This window comes from Neolamprologus brichardi, chromosome 19 (assembly GCF_056152115.1).
Source record: "Neolamprologus brichardi isolate AB-2024 chromosome 19, ASM5615211v1, whole genome shotgun sequence".
NCBI classification, from domain to species: domain Eukaryota; kingdom Metazoa; phylum Chordata; class Actinopteri; order Cichliformes; family Cichlidae; genus Neolamprologus; species Neolamprologus brichardi.
Window position 1 is genome coordinate 3,006,025 of NC_142122.1, and position 22,020 is coordinate 3,028,044.

At 43.9% G+C, this 22,020-nt stretch overlaps 1 protein-coding gene across 1 annotated transcript in view; it reads right to left on the reverse strand.

The window, feature by feature from the left end:
- runx3 (RUNX family transcription factor 3) overlaps nt 1-22,020 on the reverse strand; it is a 46,998-nt gene that overhangs the window by 23,088 nt on the left and 1,890 nt on the right. Inside the window, exons 2-4 of the mRNA XM_087832788.1 lie at nt 4,996-5,237; nt 4,137-4,293; nt 2,655-2,759 (exon numbers count right to left, since the gene is read on the reverse strand). Coding sequence (XP_087688914.1) covers nt 2,655-2,759; nt 4,137-4,293; nt 4,996-5,237 — 504 coding nt within the window. The remainder of the gene's footprint in view (nt 1-2,654; nt 2,760-4,136; nt 4,294-4,995; nt 5,238-22,020) is intronic.

The following is a 22,020-nucleotide window of genomic DNA, read 5'->3' on the forward strand; positions in this document are numbered from 1 at the left end:
GCATGCCCTCTCTTGTTGCTGGATGTGATATTTTGTTAGAGCTCAGACGAAACTGGAGGGAGAGCTTTCATCGACAGTTGTGCTTCCAGTTTGGGCTCAGCAGAAGTTTGATATTAAAGTCTGACAGATAGATTGGGGGGTGGGGGTGGATTAGGATGACAAATGCCGGATGTTTGATGAGGAAATCAGCAGCAAGGGAGACAAAAATAATCTGTTCAGGAACAGAATTATGTCTGTGTGCATTCATGACCGCGATGCTGTGTCTGGACATGTGGATATACATTAGTGTACACAACTGTACTCGTAGCGTAAGTGTTTCCCTTACTGCTCGAGCGCTTTCAAGCATAACATTCTTTGTTACATTGCCGCAGGCGAGCCACCGCTGCAGTCCTGTCCATCAGGTTCTCTCGACTAGATCCGTAAACACTAATAAAAAAAACCCTCCTTCCCTTCGGTGCCAGCTCCTGCCACGGCTCGGCAGGCAGCCATGCAAATGCAGGCCGTACACAAACAGCCTGCAAAGCCCCGGGCCCAGCGGCCTGCCAGCCTGCAGACAGGTGAGCCCGGCACTGGCCAAGATGTACAGACATCATTGTGTGCAATCGTTGACTAAAAACAACCAAAAGAAAAGCAGTTTTTGCATGTAAAACTGTCTCTGAGATGACATTCATAATTTTAAAAAAAAGGTTTTGTGTGGGCAGAAGCAACTCGCAACTTTTGGCTCGACACGTTGCACAGCCGGTATAATGCGCTGCCTTGTGGTTAGAAAATGATCTGATTAATTTTATGGTCCTAATAATGTCTGAATGTTGGTGTGTGTTCCTGTTCTTTGACTGTCTGATAGAGTCTCAGAATGTGCTTCTTGTTGGAATAAGAGAGGCCCTTAATCTCATCTTGTGAGGTTTCTATTTTGAGTTTTTTTTCTTTCTTTTTACGAACTAAGCTCATCTCATCAGATCAGACACACCACACTGAAACCAGCATAATGAACAATAAATGTGCTGCGTTTCAAAATGCTCCCTCTATCCTGTTCTCCTCACAGACTGCATTTTAACCTTTGCCCCAAAGCCACCAGTCTGTTTGAAACCGAGGGGGGCTTTAGCTCGACTTCATGAATATTGAAATCATATTCAGATCAGCGACGTTTCTTTTCTGTCATTCTGTGAATTTCCTCTCAGCGCAGTGTATCAGAGTTTAATGGAGCTCTAAATTCCTCCTGCCCTAAATTAAACAGTGTTACTTTATAGCACCCAGCGCCAGTGTAAAAGTAGCACGGCCTCTCTGACGCCTCAGCTGAAGCCGTAACTTGTTGACAGACAGACAGGAGACAGCATTAACGTACACAGTTATTTCACACCGACACACTTGCAGATGAACCAGAGGATGCACTTGATGCACTCGCACACACATTCGGCTTCTTTTTTTTCTATTTGAACAGAATACAATCAAATTGAAACCATGGCCACACACACACACACACACAGCGTTTATTATTATCTGCTCGCTGTTCTCTTTTATACCTCTGCAAATAGACGGCACTTAGTTTGGCAGGGTGAGGAGTGGGGGCGGGGGGGCTCGATGCTTCTCACTCCATGCCCCCTGAGCTCCCTTTGCTAACCGTGTCCTTTCATGTGGCTCTCGCTGCCACTCTCTCTGTCCCCTGTGTGCTCCATGTTCACCGGTTCTAAAGAACCCACTTCCGCATAAGCCGCAGTTATCCACCTCTAAGCAACCCCGATAAGTAAGATTCCTCCATAGAAACTATCAGAAAATCCGATTTCTCATACCTATCTCACCTTGAGCTCATTAAAAAATAAAAATGCACACATACAGCTCTAACCGTCAGTGACTGAGTCATCTGAGTACCTCTGCTTTCACCATCCCTCACGCTAGAAGCATTAAACCACAAGAGCATGTAGCTGTGGCTGAAGGATGGCGCTAACAGCTTTAGCATGCCGTGCCTTCCTGCCAGGGCTAACGGTGGCTGGAGTCTGCCCTGCGTTAAATCAACGAGCCACTTATGTGGTTGTGCAGGCAGGTACAGTACGACCCCTCTGACCAGCGCTGAAGAAGGTGGGAGTGAGGAGGAGGAGGAGGGTAGCACTGAGCTGAGCCACCTGCGGCTTGGAGACTCACTCAGCTCCTCTTAGTGGTCTTGGGTTTTGCCTTAATATGCTTTACAGTTTCCTCTGACAGGGCCCTTCCCTGTGCCCCTGCTGCACACACACACAGACACACAAGCCTACCCTACTATTTAAGTGAGGACAATATATTGCCCTACATTTGTTCTCTAGAGGCTTACCATAACCCAAGCTTAACCCAAACTTCACTCTAATCTTAACCCCAAAACCCAAGCCTTAACCCCAAAAGAAATCTAGGGGAAACTGGATTTTCTAGCACATCTTGATCGTGTGAACTGATTCTCTTGCTCTCCCTTCACCAAGGCACTGCACACCCACGAATGCACTTGCACTTGCTTTCAGGCCTGCTCAGTAAGACTCTCATCTACATTCAAGAAGCCAGTGGGTTTACTGACACCCACACTTGGAGAATCGGGAGTCGCTGACAGTGCTGTGCAGCATCGCACCTCAATGCATTTTTAGCAATAATGCTAGTGTGAGTGGGTCTCTTTGTGCGTGTGCGTGTGCACTTACTGCGTGGTTCGCGGGGTCCGTCCACGGTCACTTTGATGGCGCGGTGGTACGTGGCGACCTGAGGCGGTCCAGTGAACACGGTGATGGTCAGAGTGAAGCTCTTTCCTGCAGCACAGCAACCAAATCGCGTTCATGAGTGTTATTTATTCTTGGTTGTAAACGACCGTTGAGAATGATCTGCAAAACTTATTTTCTCTCTTCTCACAACAATACTTCGCTTGTTCAACCTCAAATCATCACCGGCTTTCGTCCCGCTGCTGCAGCCTTTGAATTCAAATTAAATAAGAAGAAGAAGAGAAAGAAGAAGCCAAGGACCGGCTCTCTTTTGACGGTCTGGCTGCGGGTATGATTTGGATTATTGAGGGAATGTCTTCCAGATTGTGCCAAAGAGCTTACAGCAAGAGTTTATTGTTCAACAAGGCAGGCTCTCGCTCCCATCTGCATCAAAGTGCAGAGAGAGGAAGGCTGGACCACGCAGGGAGTCCGGCGCTCGTCCCAGGCTCTGAGAATAGCGTCCCTTGTTAAATGGAGACTGAGTGGGAAGACAGACATAAAATCCTCATGTGGGTGGGCTAATTGGCTGCAGAAATAAAAGGTACGAACTACTTAAAAAAAAAATCATGGAAAAGACAATGAGATAAAAAATAGAAATATAAAATCCAGAAATGGCCTCACGGAGAGAAGCGAAATGACTCCGATCAGGCTTTTAAAATCGTTTTATTTTATTATTTAAGTTGACATATTTACTTGAACTTTGCCTTGTTTTGATTTTCTCAATATAGCATAAAATGGTACACGGTAGGCCTATGGTTTGACCACAGCATCCTGGAAACGAGCCTGTTGATGTGGGAATTTTTATACAGCAATTAAACGCAATAACCGTGATAAATAGTGCGCAATAGTCCATAAGATGCACGCATCCTAAATGGTGGCGGGGATTATTTGACAAATTGCCCCGGGACATAAATTGCACGGTGGTTTGTCATCCATCCCTCCGACTTGCAGCACGTCGATGATTATTTGTATTCCCTCGGATTAAGAAAATTATACAGCCACATTGCAGCTGCATACCGTGACGCAGGCCAGATGTTTCTGATGACACCCGTGGACGTCAGTTGGCAAGGTGTGGGCACTCGTCGTACCCAAACATAAACGCTTCCACATTTGCAGAATTATCTCAGCAACAGAAATCATCCCCAAAACTGACAGAAAAGTATTTATGCGCGAGCTGTATTTTAATGCGCGCAGCGGTGCAGCCTGTGCAAAATATTTAGTTTCATATCATCCGCGTTCTCTCAAAAATAATATGTTGTCACTCGTTTTTTGTTTGCTTTTTTCTGTGCCCAGAAATATGATCTATTATTATGTGTTTTCAAATGCATTACACGCAGACATTCCCTCATCGTTTGTGTGCAGGCCTGTGTGTGTGAGAGAGAGAGAGAGAGGGAGAGAGAGAGAGAGAGTTTCAGAGGTTACGCTCACCTCGTCCGCTCCTGCCCACGAAGCGCAGGTCGTTGAAGCGAGCCACCTGGTTCTTCATTACAGCCGAGGCGTTCCTCAGCTCGGCCGAGTAGTTCTCGTCGTTTCCGGCCATCACGGTGACCAGAGTCCCGTCGGGGACGTCACCAAGAGCCACAACCTGAGCGCAGAAGAGAGAAAAAAAGATGTTGGTCACTCGGGTCATCAAAGCAAATGTGCTCAATGCGCGCGTAAAACCGCATCCGACTGTTTCGTAATATTAAGTTAGAAATCGTACATTGTACAATTTGAACACAATGTCAACAATAAACTGCTGATTGAATTATGCAGCTTGGAGATTTTTTTTAAAGTAGACAATGTCATCACGTTAACAAAGAAATCCTATAAATTTCACTACACGTTCTGTTACTGTGACGTCCTCATCCGAGCGGATCCGAACACATGACAAAGACAGTTAACTGATAAAAACACAAGAATTGACTCAGAAAGCATCAACATTGCGTAATCCAGAAACACATAAAGGTACAAAATATTAATTCAGCTGCTCTTGCTACTTGCACTTAAATTTCTTATCCCTTATTGTGCAATTTAAAGCCTAAAAAAGCAAATGTTATTTTTACGATTTGATATTTAAAATTTCACTCAAAGCAAAAACTGAAAGTCACCCAAAAATCCCATCAGATAATTCTAAATAAAAGAAAATGGATTACTTCCTCAAGTCCCGTTTGCTTGGTTTTAATTTATTTATTTTTTGTTCTTCTTTTTTTTTCTTTACTCGTACATTTAAGGAAGTCAGAGGCCTGCAGTGGGAATTATTAAATGAAAAACATAACACATGATAATAAGGAGCGATGTGTCTTGCCTTGAAAGCCACGGGGAGCGTCTTGTTGCACCTCCAGTGAGACGGCAGCACAGAGCAGAGGAAGTTCGGGCTGTCGGTTCGGACCAGCTCGCCCGCGTGGTCCGCCAGGACGTCCACCACGTTCCTGGTGTCCGGTCTTGACCTGATGGGCCCTGCGGTGGCCATGGCCCCGTTGCTGTCTACAATCTTGCTGCAGGGGAAGGATGTGGAGGGCGGCGTGAACCGTCTGGTGGTCGGCGGCTCTACGGGAATATGCATCACAACAGCTTGGGTCAGTGCCACCTGACTGGGTCGGATCAGAGGAGCAAAACTCTTTGGAGGGAAAAGTTTTTGTCTGTCTCTCCAGACGCTGCTGGTGTCAAGAGTCCACTGTGTTGGCGCAAAGGTTGGAGGCGAGAGCGCAGAGTGGAAAGAGCCTCGCTACCTGAACAGAAACTACAAACTGGTGACTGTGTGGCTAGATCATCTGCACATGATGTGTCGGCTCGAGCAGCACGAGAGCCGACGAGGTTTGCTCTAATTTCAGCAAAGACGTGCAAATAAAAGCTCTGCGGCAGCGCTCAGCTTGTCTTATATCGGTGCTCGCGTCTGCCGCACACCGTGGATTTCTTTCTGCCGCGTGAGAACTGAATATAAGCACCACAAACTGCCCGAGATCTCACTCAAACTCGCAAATAAGTGAATGAATCTCCCAAATATTTTTCTGCAGATCGGTAAGAGTCTGTTGGCACAGGTAATCCAGGCGCGATATATTAAAAAAATTTAATCCGCCTAACTAAAACCAAAAAAATGTCTCGACTAAACAGCGACTTTCTTTTTAAGCAGACGCCTCCCGCTGATTGCACCAGAAACTTTTTTCACCTCTGGTTTAAAAACAAAACAAAACAAAAAAGTCTAATTAAATTTCTCAAACTCGAATATCTACAGTCAAACTGCAGTTAAAGCACAGCGATGTCCTGTTTCTTGCGTAAAAGTTCTCGCAACCGTATCCCAGTTTAGGTGTTCCCACAAAAAAAAAAAAAAAACAACCCAAAACCAACACAACTCTGGAATAATGGGAACGATCCTGTCGCTCCAGTTGGATTTCCTTTAAAAGTTATCCTTTAGGGCGCAAGAAGGAGCCGTGAGGATGAACAGGGTGCAGAGTGCCGCGATATTATTTTACCCTAGTCATTTTAGTGTTTAGTGGTTGGGAGTGTGGAGATGATTTCGACCAATGAATCTACTGGGCTGGGCTTTCATCAGACCAATCAAACTCGCCGGTGCTCCCTCTGCAGCTATGCACTGTTGTCACACACACGATCTAAATTATTGATACATATCTCTGCTTTTCTCTGTGTTTTTATGCGCTACACACGCTTTTTACATGAAACAGAAAGCAGGAGACAGCGTGCGTTAAGAGGAAATGTTTTATTTTTATTTTTTTCAGAATAAGAGACGCCAGATATAACTTACTAAAACAAAACCAGCGTGCAAGCAAATACTTTTGCTTAAATTAATTTTTTTATTATGACTAATAATGAAATAAGCAGATGCTTTAAATGGTGAATTTGATGGACTTTAGCGCTTAAGAATAAATCCTGCGTTTGGCTTCTGTGGAGATTTACTGTAAACCCCGAGTGTCACAGGGCACCACCTTAATCGTTAAAATATTATATAAGATCAAAGGTGTGCACCTTTATCTCCACGCTGGTTTATCACGCAGCCTCCTCTGAACTCAGCTGTTTGGAAGTGATCTAAAGAAGGCCCGAGACTGCGCAGGTCTGCGGTTTCAATCTCATTTATTCATTTTAGACGCTATTATATCTCGAGGCTTCGCACCATCTCTAAATTTTCATAAAGTGAAATTATGGGTTTAAGATAGATCCATATCATTTTAATTGGCTGAGCGGAATTCAATAAAAAAATTAAAGCAAACAAGCAAATGTGTTTTTTCCACATCAAAGAACACAACAGAGTCAATGTGTGTGTGTGTGTGTGTGCCAGAGGCTGAATTCATTAGAAATGTTGAGGGTTACATCAAATGACGGCACACCCTGCTAAAGCCTTCCGCCGTGCTGCTTTTTGACACTAGTTGGCGCATTTGCCTTTTCAATCGCTGACAGCTCCGGCGGTCTGAGAAGCAGACGTTTCACATCTGCAGAGGAAACTTTCATCTGCTCCCTGAGATGAGTCGGAAATCTGAATTAATTTCGACTTTAGGCCAAACGCTTAAACATATTTTTGATTTTTGGGCGGAATTTCTGTTTAGCTGGTGGGAGATTTGCTCCCCGGGCATTTTCACATTCACATCCACGTGTGAGATATTTGCCCGGATCACAATAAAATGTGTTATTGTCGGGAAATAAAAATTCTTATTAGAGCACGCACATTTATTCGTTTAAAAACTTCACATTGAAGCCAACTGAATGAATAAAATGCGATATTTGCGCGTCTACAATCATCGTTTATAGATTCAATTCTCTGAGAGTTTTTTTTTTTGTGTGTGTGTGTGTGTCTGCTTTAATTCATTTGAAATGCACAGGCAGGCTTTTAAACATCGCTTAAAAATACCGTGTGCACATTTTACTGAGTTTGGCGAGGAGTGATCGATTAGGAGAGAAAGCATTGCGCTCTAGAAATTTGGTAGTTTTGATTTAAAAGTGGCACAAAACGTAAAATAATAATTAATGAATTAAATTCAGCGATTAAAAATTTCATAGTGTGTGTGCAGTTTTTTTTTTAACGCTGTTTGTTTGCAATATAATTAATTAAGAGCAGCTAAGTAGCTCGTCGGAGTGGTTTCCCTTAACCTTTCCTGCCGCAGTGATCAGAGCTGCAGTCACACAGCAGGATGCAGAGCTTAGACAGAAACAATATAAACATCATTCTAAAATTTTTAGCTGTTAAAATCGTCTGAAAACTCAATTTTATTTCCTAATAGCTATCAGCAAACATCACTCGATCATTGTTGGCGCATCTGTGCAACATTCATTAATATTTACAAAGGCAACGTTGCACAACCGCAGAGTGCCAGCCAAGTGTTGCTAAACTTTAGTTCTCTAAATAAATTCTGTGAAATTCTACCTGCGTGCCTTTCTCTCTTTCCTTCTGGGCTGGATGCTGTGAGAAATATTAATGTGCAGACTTGTTTTAACACTCTCACACTTCTTGTCTGTGGTTGCTTGTTTTTTGTAATGTAGGACAGCGGTTCAGAGGGTTTGAGCAAAGCTTTGAAAAAAAATTACGCACTGAAAGCACATGAGAAAAAAAAGAAATATTTTATGGTAGCAAAGCCACCATCACACTTATCCCTGGTTCACAGAGGACAGCAGCATAAATAATTGCTTTATGTGTTGACATTGTTGGTATTTTTGTTTTTACCTGATGTGAGAAATCACAGAAGCTTAGAGCTGTACAACCTGACCTCCCTGAATTAAAACAATAAATAAATGGGATCAGATCAGCTATCACACTGCCTCTATTTTAAAAAAGCACAGCCGGACTGGGACAATGACAATGCTGGTGGTATTTTAGTCATCCTCCTGCCCTAGTTCATTATTAATATGTGACCACACGCCCCAGCTATACCCCACTCAGCCTTAATGTGCGCTCCGGGCGCCTGTCACATTTAGACCTCCGCATTTCAACACGCAGTTTCTACAGTTTCAGCCGCACAGGCATCGAGGACGGAGCCCGCCGTGCCCCTGAACGATTTTTAATGATCCGAGTGGGCTGAGCCTGAAATCAAGACAGAACTCCTGGAGGACACGTGAAACCCAGGACCCACCTCAAAAAGGCCTCAGCGTATAAGATTCTTGAGCATTCAGGGATAAAAAGAAAACAGATCCTTCAGATATAAATCAAGAAATCACATCATTGTTTACTGATGGTCGCTCTGTGAAAACCTGCGGCTGAGAAGTTGCCTTCATCTGTTTTCCTGGCCTGAATCAGAACAAAAGAAGGGGTCTCCTCAGCATCACACAGTCTGTCTGAAGCACCGCAGTAAAACAAATCTGAAATGGGGCATTTTAGACACTCTGGACAAGTCGAAATACAAATAAAAAAGGAGTTCAAAGGTTTTGTGGAATCTTTACAAAGTCTTCTGTGAATTTAAAGCCAAAGGAAACCCTGCTTGCTTTGGGTTCTGTGTGCAATGAGTCAGATTGTAAAGACTAATATGAGTATGATCCCTATTAGTGGAGAAACAGCAAAGCCTTTGGGGTCTGTAAAGGTATACCTGGCTCTAAATGCCAACCACACTGTTTTCAGTGCCACTTAAAAGCCACTTTGAAGATGGGGACAGTCTCAGATATGTCGAGATCTCTTTAAAGTTTTTCTTTTTTTTCCCCCCCTCCGAATATGATCTATTAGCCTGTGTAAACTCCCAGGCTATTTTCAGACATGCACACATAAGCCTCTGGATGGGTAGCTATTCATTTGGAAAAGGGGGCTATGGGGGCAATTAGAAATAGTTTGAGGTTCAGCGATGACATAAGACAAAGATTTCTATCTTTAGAGGAGCTGCGGCGGTCACACATTTCTGTACATTCACAAATTACAGGGCAAGCTTCGGCCCTCAACCCACCGAATGCATTCCTTCCGAAAAGTGTCTGCTCGAATTTCAGCCGGGGGTTTCTGCTCAGTGGAAATATGAGTGTTCTGAATGGACGACTTCTATGAAATGGAGTTTTATTCCTCTTGGATTAAATTAGCTCTACTTTGGGGCTTGGGGTATTTTTTTGTATGAATGATGAATTCTGTGGTGACTGTGGAACGCCAAGCTTGTTTACCTTTCCCTCCCTTTTTCCCCCCTTTTTTGCGTTTTTTCAAAATGCAGCTCGCTATGAAATGGACTTTTTCTGCTTGATATGACAGGAGTGTCTGTGATTAGACTTCTAAGCATGATGTAAGTCACCAAAGCCATTTGTGCTAGTCCCCTCAAAGCCAAATCATATTCTAGCGTCAGAGTGTTTATATACACAAGTATATGGAGAAACTTTTAAACAACAGTGAGTGGGTACAGACTGTTTGGGTTTGGGGCTCTCGCTGCTCTGATGCCTGATTCTTTCTCAAATCTTGATTACAGAATGTGTCAGCACATCACAATTGGCGGTCATTTTTGTCCATTTTGATGTTCGCGCAAGAAAATGGGAAACACATTGAACAATTTCGATCATGTAAATTTGCACGTTACTTTTTCTCCAGCAAGGTCGCCTGTGTTAGTTTTAATGATGGCTGGAATGCATCTGTGTGCGTAAACTTCGTTTGAGCTCCTAATGACCCCAAAAGTCTTTATTTTCATTTTCATTTCTATAGTTTTCTTCAGCGTTCACCCCCCCCCGCCGCCCGCCGCCTTGTACTCGGGCCCCAGTTTCAGATCCTTGAAGGCATTTAGAGTATATTTGATTCCAGAGATGATGAAGAGGACGGTGACACTTCCAAACCCAGCAGCTAATTACTATGTTAGCGTGATGAGCTGTGATCAGGCCGTCACCGGAGGAGACAATGAGCACATTCATCTCATGCATCTTTAATACGCTGCATACATTTTAAAAAAGGTGCAGAGTGGAGCCGAGGGCTTATTAAAGCCTCCCGAATCAATTTAGCAACATAATGGCTGTTGGGGGAACGACTGCAGCTACGTTTTTATTTCTGTCTGCTGAATGTAAATGGCCTTCTTAAAGACTGCGTTCATCTTCAGACCCACCAAACGGTGCTTCATCACTTCATCCCATATTGACTGCATTACGAGTTTGGTAGCGTAGATTCTGACCTGCCCGGTGCTGCAACGCTGGAAAGACGCAACAGTGCGATTGTTCGACTAATGCAGGAAATCTTCTGAGTGATTATGGCGGGAAAAAGTAAAATCACACTTTAATGGCAACCAAACAACTGACATGATGACTCTGTAATGCTAATATTTTATAAATCCGAACAGTTTGCGTTGATTACAGGGACTGAAATTATCATAATTTAATGGGAATATTTGGCATAGCATACGTTTATTTAGCGGCTACGTGTAGTTTTACGTTCAAAATACTTACGTCTAACAAATACACCCAATTAAACTCCAACCAGGTCATTATTTAGGTTATTAAATTATTTCTTGTTATACCAAACTTCTGAAACGGCTTCACTCTAAACATGTGATTAAATATTTGAATTATTTAAAGCAACACAACTCAAACTACTGCAGAAACCAACGTGTAGCCATTTATAATACAGCCATTATAATACTCACTGGGGCAAAGTTAGGAGCAAAAATAACACAACTGCACTGCAAGTGCAATGCACAATCCTTTCGATTCGATAATCTGACAGGTGCTTGCACGCCGTTTGCGATCAGCAGCCTGCCACGCCCATATAAGGTAACGTCTTTGCTGCACCGTGTCATAGAGAAAGCAAGCTGTTCTAATTGAGAAGCCACTGAAGTGAGACAGAAATTGAAACAGTAGCCTCCAAGGCGGAAACCAGAAAGGTACACTTTCTATAACGTTTCAACATAAGTGATTTTAGTAAAAACCGACAATGACAAGCAGATTCCGGGAACGGGAGATAAAATGATAAAGATGGGTGTGGAATTAATTGTGAAAAATAAAATCGACCACAAGACAAAGGAGGAAGTAGCCGCCTAACCTGTGAGCCCGAGACGAGACACACTTATGTCCACGATAGAAATGTTCAAGTGATTAAACCCAGCGAGGATGAAAGACCACCGATTTCAGTGCATAAGTAACTGCATGTTTTCTGTCGAGTACATTCTGATATTTAATAAGACGAGTGTTTAGATTTTCCCTAACAGCCAACAGAATGAATTTTGATGAATGAAACAGTCGCTGTGTGGGGTCACAGACGTCTTTGTGCAGAAATGCTTCTGAGCATAAATTTGTCAATGCTCCTCTACATATGGTATAAAGAGTGTAATGGATATTATAAAGTTATATGGGGACTCGACTAATATAAGTATGTCTTTTAACATTCGAGGCTTTGATTATATCATTGATGCTTTGCTGCTAAACTTGTGGCTAACAGCCTGAGAGCAGGAAGATTTACTGCTGCGAAGCCTCAACGCTCAACGTGACGACGACACCGGATCAACTGGCAGAGACCATCCTCGTTAAGTTATTTTTCCAAAAAAAGGGATTAGGAACAACAATTAATGGAATCAGAAGATGATGAAGACAACAAGAGCCAATAAGAAGTAAAATAAGAGTCCTGTTGCTAAGCAGCTTGGTGAGTTTGGGGTTAAAAGATAGATTCGTGTGTATGTAGTTTTTGCAAAACGGCAATTGTTTCTACTCCAAATAAAAATGTCAATTTACCATGAACAAAGCACGCATCTGTTCGATTTAATGCTGCGTCAGCTTACGTCATTAATGCCCACTAGCTTACGGAAACGTAAAAAATGCCACTTTATTGTCAGTTTCTCACTTTTTGTTAATAATACTCCATTTTTTTCATTTGAGAATTTGACTCATCATGGAGCATTTTTGGATTGTTGTGGCTGTTTTAAAGAATCTGCTGCAAGTCAGTTTAGGTCCCCCTCCTCCCCACCCATCCTTTCAATCCCAGTTCACCCCACCCCCGAGCCAGGCGGGGGGGGGGGAACTCGCCGTAAACCTCGGTGTCACGGTCGCTCCGCCCTCACATCATCCGTCGGGTACACTCACCCAACGATGACAGTCAGAGGCCTGTGATGTGGTTGGCAGGCCTGTTTATTCTTTGGAAACCCACTAAAAGTAGCATTGGATGGTAAGCTCACCAAAAGGCCCCAGTGCTATTATAGGAGCACTTTTGGGTTGAGTTTTGATCTGGTGGGTTTGTAAATAGGGCCCTGCCTTGCTGCGGGGCACCACTTTTGGGCTATATTGTTTAGTATGACCTGAAGAAGCTTTTTGATATTCAGGGTGATTTGTAACGTGGAACAAAATGCAAAGTAAAACTGGAGGCATATAGGCTTGTATACTCCACAAGAGCACCAGTATACGTTTCTCATAATGTTGATGATGATGGACAAAAGGCCTGCTCTACTTTTACTGAAGGACAGATTGCATTTTTTTCTTTCTTTATTTACCCGAGTAAGTCAGTATAACTTTTAAATCTAAATGAGACCCATAAATACGTCAACTCCCCTATTTTTTTTTCAGTTGTGGTTTTTAGTGTGAGCTATAATCATTTCTCATCTTTCTTTGTCTCCGTGTCTCTGTCTATTTGTGTGTAACGACTCACACACACACACACACAAACACATATGCACACAAATGCACAGTGTTTCTCCTTTTCTGGCGAGAGCTTCTGATGCAAGGACGGCAATCTGTAATCTGTAGTAATTGCATGTTGCAGAAAAACATTTTTCCGCTGTGGTAATCGCTGCAATATGTGCAGTTGTGTTGCCAAAGTGACAGCACCCCCACCCCCTACAGTTTCTCTCTCACACACACACACGCAGACACACACGCGGACTGTCCTGAATCACTTTGACTTTGCCAAATGTGGCCGAAATTTTGGAGAGTGCTGATCTCCTCACGGGCAGACAGGAAAAGAGACGAGCAAATGTAGTAGTGTGAGTGGTAAACGCGCACACACTTGTGCACACACCTGTGCCGCTGTCATGCTGCTGCATTCACCTTCTGCAAAAGATTTACAGTTCCTGACAGTGACAGTTTAACTGCCGTGCAGCCCCGGTGCCAGAGCCGTGCCAGAGCCCAGCTGCCGCGTACAGATCGGCAGCCAAATCTCTCACAGGAGCCACATCAATTCACTTTCCCGTCTCCGTTTTACCAGCTATCGCACAGCACGAGCAGGTGACATTAACACGAGTCCGACTCTAATCCCCCGATCTTGCTTGTAAAGTTGTCTCGGAGAGCCGAGTTCCTCCTGATTACTGGAAGTCGCAGCCGCGTTAAATTCAGGCGGTGCAGCGACGGTCTGTGGCTGAACCATCGATGCTCGTTGATGCTAACCATCGTCTACCATTTTCAACACGCCGACACCAACATCTACTCGACTCTGTTGGACTGTGGCTCGGGTTTATGAGGTCATCACCACCGTGAGACCGAGGGCAAACTATGGTGTGTGTGCAGAAGAAAAAACCCGACACGGCTCAGTTGTTTCACTTCATACTGCCTCAGCAGAATCTCTGTCTCGCTCTCCGGCTGTCTGTCACTTCAGCCCAGCAAAGCAGCGACGCGCGTTTATGATATCATTACTCACCGCGTCATCGCCCCCTTTTGCCCAACAGAGCCCCCCAAAGTATGTCAGCCCCGGCTGTGTCACCACGCACACCTACTAGAAGGACAGCTAATACTCAGAGACATTTATAGATACGCAGCACAGACACCAAGATTGCAACCAGACTGTGTGTGCAAACCTTTTCCTCTCTGGGCTGCTACTCTGACTGCTGAAGCCATCCAACCTCCCAGCAGTTGAACTTCCCTGTGTCTCTAATGGAGTCTCTCTGTCAGATCAAACAGCTCCCACTGGCGAGGAGAGGAGACAGATCGCAGCGCTGGAAGCCGTTCAGTCTGACAGCCCAAACACGTTTGACTGGCAACGCAGCCTGCGTCTACTCTTCCATCGCTGGAGATCCCACACAAATATAGTAGCGCCACCAGAGAGGGGAAAAGGGGGTGAAGAGCAGGGAGGGGGTAAACGAGCCCGTCAGTTGCGAGGCGTCCCGCTCGCACAAAAGCAAAGCCCAAAAGCTCAGCTTTTTCTCAAAATGAAATCGCATGTGAGCCGAATATTAGGAAGTGCACATGGCTTCCAGCAACCACCAAGCCATTATAGCAGAGGCTGTAAACCACATTTTCACCAGCAGACAATGCCTCTTTGTGCGTGTTGTGTGGCGGTCCCCACTCGATGGCTCTCAAAGAGAAACGCTACATGTTTAAAAGCTAAAGAGAAGTATAGCTGATGAAGAGCAAGTGTCACTTTTAATATCTGGTTAATTAGCGGCAGTCGTGACAGGAGGGGCGAGCAAGACAGTCTGCCCTCGTTTAGCCCCATGGCGAGGGAAACCTTTGATGTGGTTGCACATGGAATGCTGTTGTTCATTCCTCTCTGCAACAAAAGCCACATGTTTTACTTTTTGAGACGAGGTTTCTGTTACTTTAAACTGCGAAGGAGCACGGCAAGGTATGTAACGTGTGACACGAACGGCACGAATGCTGACCGGCAAAACGCACAAATGTTTTGTTATTAGCGGCGTTGTGCATTTAAAATCAAAAGCCTCAGTCATCGCTGCTCGCTGTGCAAGTCGCTTTACGGGGGACACACAAATCCAGACAATGTTCATGTTTTTGACTTTTAAGCTTTTGTCATCAGCGTTCGTCTCTTCCAGCTCGAAGGGACTCTCTCTCGAGGGTCATTCCAGGTTCTGTCACACTCATTCAAGTGCAGAGAGACTTCAAAGAGCCCCCAAATATTGAATTTGCATTTATTTCCCTCTTCAGAGGGTCAGCCTCCCGAGCACCATCTGACTCACTGCAGAATTCGACCAGATTTGCACAGGAACCCGGCGCTGGATTCCTGACAAGTGTCCATGCCACTTTCCTCTGCAGACGTGAGACAACTCTTGGAAAGTACTCGACTGGCCCTCTGGGCTTTTCATCGTAAGGAAACAAGGGTGTGGTGGCCCGCAGCCTGCAAGCCAAACAGTTTTGGAAAGCACTTAGATGCATAATACTGTCATCCCTCATAAATTTAATCTTTTGCACAGTAAATGATTATTGTCAATCACTGCGATTGATTACAAAGTAATCCAAAAGAAAGTGAATTATCTCCAAATGTCACTCAGCCTTGCATGTAGCCATGTGTCTGTGTCTCTTTTTTGGGTCGATTCCCAGTTTTAGATTAAGTAAACCCAATTGAAGGCAAAAACTTATTTTCACTAGAGTCCCTCCATTCAAGTCATTACGCCAGTCAAGCACTGGGTATAATTGTAGTCCAGGAAACCATCCGCGGGTCTGAAGTGACTGAATGTTTCCTCTCATCATCTCCATCACTAATCAGCAGTGGCATTGCCCGAGTACAGTTAGCACCCCGGCCACGTGGAGCTTGCATAGTAAGGCAGGACTTTCCCTTCTTTGACTCAGAGCCTGAGGCGTCCATCGAGGCTTTGCTGTAACTGCACTCTAATCCCCTGATTGCTGTGTTTACGCCCGGCATGTCGCTGTTCCACGTCAAGGCGGCCACAGCTAACGACGAGCTAATGACACAACGATGACAAGGAGCGTTTGTAAACCCAATCAGTAGCCTCGAGTCTGGCTGCCTGGTGATTAGGTTAATCAAACTTTATACTGACTGAAAGACTGGCTTGCTGTCTGCCTCTTATGTCATCACGCTGATTAAAGGGGAAAAGCTGTGTTCACGTCCATCAGGCTCGTCTGACACACACATACACACACGTCTTTCTGCCAGGTTGGCAGTGTTAACAGATTCGGCTGTCTTACTATAAAAGTGGAAAGACGAATGCCTCCATTTAGCTGAGAACTTCATCTAACGTAGCCTTAACCAATCAGCTAGCTAACCCTGTAGCAAGAAGCTAGATTAGCTATTAAAAAAAGTTAACAAATGAACAGATGACCAAAATAAAGATGCTAAATATATAACAAATAGTCAAAAAGGGCTAAAAAACACTTGAAATCGCTTACTACAAGTACATATACATAAGACGAAACTGTTACCTAACATTGTGGCTAATTAGAGGCTAACCATGTTGAAAGAGCTAGCTAAAATTCTAAATAACAATTTGGAAAATTCTTAGCTATGGATTCGTGGTTGAAAGGGCTAAACAGAAGAAACCATCTTGAAATGTTGCCTAAAATAATTGATAAGAATCTGAAATTGATGACTAAACATGAAGAGTAGCAACTAAAAGTAAGTAAACCAGTTCCTGTTGATACCTGAGACAGTGGTTTAGGCGTTGTCTCAATTTCACTGCCTCTTACGCGAATTCAGCCGAAATAGTCTTCAGCTCATGGATGGATAGATGTAAATGGTAAATGGTCTGTATTTGTATAGCGCTTTACACATCCAGTCATCCACACATTCACACACTGGTGATGCCAGCTACATTGTAGCCACAGCCACCCTGGGGCGCACTGACAGAGGCGAGGCTGCCGGACACTGGCGCCACCGGGTCCTCTGACCACCACCAGTAGATTGAGACATTTTGATAACTGAAAGCACACATCGTGATGAAGATGGAGTTTACTTCTTACTGAGCTTTAGGGGCAGCCCAACTCCAGATGTTGGGGACCACTTCTACAACACTTCATATCTAACAGGATAAAATAAATTGAGTCTCTTTCCAAGTCACAAGATTTTCAGTTTTACAGTCTCACAGGAAATGCTTATTTGGTTACCACCATCTCAGGCCCGACATTACAGTAGTAACCACAGTACACAGTAGTCGGTTAAATATTTTTTTAAGCTTGCAACACCTTATAAAATCATGAAGGCGGTTGCTGATATTTTCCTGTTAAGTCCTGTGTGTGTTTAGTCACCGTGTGGGTAATTCTGCTGGACTAAGGCATCAGGAGACCATATGTTAGTCCTGACCAGCTATTATGGTGAGGTCAGACAGCATTTACAGCAGGAAAACGTCACAGTCATCATGTTGACATGCACGGTCCTCTCTGAGTCAGCACGGGGAGGAGTCTGGCGGTGGACTTGGATACGTGCGTGCAGGCAGCCTATACACATCGCCGGTCTGTACGTTTACGCTCGTGACGGCTGCGATCGTGAGAACGGTATTTGCAGCAGACAGAGTGACCTCAGTGCAGACAGACTAAGGAGAAGAAATGGAGGGGCCACTTCTGCTGCACAGCTGAGGGGGAATCCCTGGCATGGTGTTTCCTACTGAAATAATACAGAAGTGAGCAGCTGCAGAGAAAGTACAGGCTCCCTGAGTTTACTTTAGGGCAAAAACCTGCTGCAGCACAGGGACAGGAGATCGTTATCTTATTCTGCATGAAGTTTCACAATGTAGACAAATACGGGAATAATATACGGGCAGCATTTGTGGAGGAAGTAGATAGTAATTTTAAATTAATTTAAGGAAACATCTTTTTTTAAACGAGTAGTCAGACATTTTGGGAAATATACTGGAAGAAAAAACGTACTTGAGAAACAGCGTAAAACTAATTTTGGCTTTTATAAGGGGGGGGGCAAGTGTCAGACTGTTTCTTATCCAGACGCTGCGACTTCCTCGTCGCTGAGCGCTTCAAAAGACACAGAATCTGACCACAGAGCCGTCAGACACACGATGCCAACTGTCATTATTATTCTTTAGCTTTTGTAGCTATGAAATAAAACTGCTAAAGGTTAGCCACACTTGCTAAGCTAAGCTAACTGGCAGTATCAATACTATGTGAGAGTGATATCAGTCATTACATCTCAGACAGCGTTTTTCCCACGATGTCTGACTAATTCCTCAATAATATGTTGGTCATAGTAATATGTCTTTGTTTTGGGTTTTTTTTTCCCAATTTGCCCACCCCCACCCTCTTCAGTGCTAACGACAAAAAGCACATTTAGTTGGCGCGTTACTGCAGCGTCGTTACTCATCCGTTTCCCCCCCGACGAGCAGCCTGAGAGAAAACTAAAATCCCATTTTTGAAATGCTCTTTCCACAAAAATCAATTCCCTGCGGTTAAAGTTATGTTTGAGGGGAGGGAAGAAGCAACCCAAAAAACATGTTTTATTGCAGCAATGACAATTAGCTGTATGTAAACAAGTCAAGAAAAAAAATTCTGGGAAAATGGAGGAAAATAGAGAATCAGAAAACATTTCATTGCCTGCAGCCGCTCACATCCTATCATTATCTGCATTTTTCCTCCACCGTAATTAAGTGTTTTCTTTATTGCTTATGGGAAGGAGGATAGGCTATAAGGATGTTTTGAGCATGATTAAAGTGGGTCGTAATGAAGTGAAGATTCAGTGTGGAGGAAGGATTTTTGTCTGTGAAAAACATTTTAATCCTTTTGATGGTGACAGAATTGCTCTGAGCCTTAGATATTTGCTAACCTTTCACACAATATAAACTCTTTCTTTGCTCGCCATTTCATTTAAAAAAAAAAAGCAAGAAGTTTCTGCCTGCTGATATGTTTCTGAACATGTGGGATCTCCATAAGTTTGAGTCAGTTTATGTGCCGCGGCGCAGACCCATGCCTGCCCATTAAAGTAATTTGTGGGTTAGAATGGGACTGTAATGTCAAAAACAAAAGTGCGCAGGAATCGGCGTTGTGCTTAGTCACAGGCAGTATTTGCTTCACCTCTTTTACTGCAGCACAAGAGATGCTGTCGACAACATCAGCCTAACGACAAAGGGAGGGGTCCGAACAACAAGTCCTCTTCATCTGAGTCAAGCGCAGGACACGGCGCTCTAATTGCAGCCACTGAAAGCAAACTAAGCCTGTGATGAAACAAATGCTTATTTCAGGTTTTACTAAGAATTGTTTATCTTATTTCCACTTTTGCCGAAAATTGCAAGCAAATTCCATGCACCGGCATAATTGCTGCATAAATTTAGGTTAATAATACATAAATTAGCTAACAATGATACTCCTGTTTTTTCTGCAATCCCAGCCTTACCATGTAATAAGCTGTGAGGCCGGCCTGTGGTTTAGGGCGTAGGTTTAAAACAAAATTAAATACCCAAATTGCAAGAGGAGCTTTTCCTTAATTTAGCTGTCCGCTGTGCAGGATGAATGAGATCACAAAGAGTCTAATAACAGTTTGGATTTAATCATTTTAACGTATGAAATATCATCAGCTCGTAAGCGAAGCAAATTAACCGTAAAGAGATGACTCACCGAAGTTGAAGAGACTCATCCGGTATGGGCATTACTTTTTAGAAATAAAGCTGGAGAGTTTTATATTGTGATCATTTCCACCTCATTATCCAATTACACGAGCGTTTTCAAAGTCTGCATATTTTCCTGCAGACATATAGTTTGTTCCCAAAGAAGTTGGTCTAGACATCGTAAATTCCTCTGACATCGTTTGCATCATATCAGGAAATTTTTCAGTCATTTTTTTTAAAAAGCGCTCTGTGAATCTTATGTAAGACTATAGTGCATTTTCAGTTCTCATGCTTCAAACGTCAGATTTCTCTCGGTAACACACCCGCAGGAAGTTTATTGCTTTCACAGGAGCAATGCATGGTCAGATCAGAGTTTAACGGCAGCCTCGGATCGTTTGCACCCTTCGCAGGATGCCGCTTCGCAGCCAGCACACCTCCAGTTTACTTCCCAGCAGATTCACAGAAACATGCCGGGAGTGTTTATTGAAAGAAGTTGCTCAACCTTTCAGAGCGCTCTTTTATTTTTTTAAAGTCAAAGAAACCTTTAAAAACAAAAATCCATATTATCAGATTGGCTGCTAAGAATTTGGCCCCTGTGGTCGCTCGCTAACCACCAGAAAATTGTATTTACTACTACACTTAACACAGCTTTAACCTTGACCAGTGCAGAGCTGCTGCTTTCAGCCAAAAGTCTGCAAGGGCGGAGGCACGTTTAGGATTAGTCGACCGCATAATCAGCACGCCCCTCTGCGTGCTCTACCTGGAAGCCATCTCACTGGCAACCCTCCCGCTCCCCACCCCCTCCCACCAAAAGTGTGCCCCATAACGTCGTGTTGACAGCCGGTGAAAGCAGCGAGACGGACCAAAAAGTAAATAAGTACCTCCAAAAACATTTACAGCCCTAATCAAGTCCAGAGCGCTGCTTCTATCCAATATGCCTTCAGAGTTTTATAAATAGATATTACACTGGGCTAAATTGGAGACAGGATTTCGCCGCTCTGTGGCTGTCATGCGTTTTCTATTATTTGCTTTCACTTTAAAATATTGAAACTCTTAATATCTTGTTACAGATTTCAGCCGGCTCAGCCAGTCTTTTTGTTTTGGCGTCGCTCGGGGGGCCTCGCACTCGGCAGGATTCTGAACGGGCGCCAATCGAGCATGTTAATTTAAGAGAGGAGGAAAAAAACATTCGCCATGTGACTTGTTATTAATAAATTCAGCAGAGCATGTGTTCAGTTAAATTTATAGCCATTTTTTTTTAGCTACTGTATAAGGCCTTTTTATTTGTCAGTGGTTCTGAGGCAGAAATTCATCGTAAGTTTTATCCTCTGCGAATGATTCATTTTGATGCATATAAAGGGTATTTTTCCCCCTTTCTAACACTTGTAGAGCAAACAAGACCACCTCCCAGAAGCCTCCAAAATACAACTCATTCTCACATACGAGCCTTCACTTCAATTCATGCAGCTCAATAAGCCAAACATATAAAACCATTCCCACCCTAATAAACTGAGGCCTTTTTCTCTGCCACAAAGGGAGCTGGCTCCCAAGAGTGGTAAAAAAAAATCAAATGGGAGTCTTGAATGTAAAACAGCCTGCAGGGAACACAGCGGCCCTTCCAAGTGGAGGGAAATGTGGTGACAGCTACTGAGCCAAGGAAATGACCCAGCACACAGCTGCTGCGAGGCAGGTACCCCACCTGATGCAAACGCTGCCAGCACTAAGGATGGGAAAAGTCAGTAAAGTTTATACAACTCTGCTTCATGGGGGGAAAGTCCGGTGCTTTTTTTTAGGAGCTTTTTTGGGTTTTTTGTTTTTTCAAAAGGTCTCAGAAACGCTGCTTTCTGATTAAATAGTGGTGCTGATGTGTAAGGGTTAGCAGGTGTAGCCTCATTGTGGTTATTATCAGCAAACTGCAGCAGCTCTGCGAGTCTGCATCAGATTACCGTGTCGCAAAGCTCTCCCCGTCGCTGCCTGTTTCTTTCACAACGCGCTATCGGACTATTAGCTTTTTCTCGCGATCTGTACAAAGTTAAAGTCGACGAGAGCAACGGCGTCTGTTCCCTTTGCGCGCGTGTCGTGCGCTCATGTGTGTTTGTGTCTCCATGAACTTTAGCGGAGGACTGAGGTTTCTGAGGTGAGGCGTCCTCTCGCGTCTCACGCGAAGCGCATCTGATGTTGCACATCACATGCGTCGTCTGTCTGCTCTGCGAGATCGGTCGAAATATCTAAAG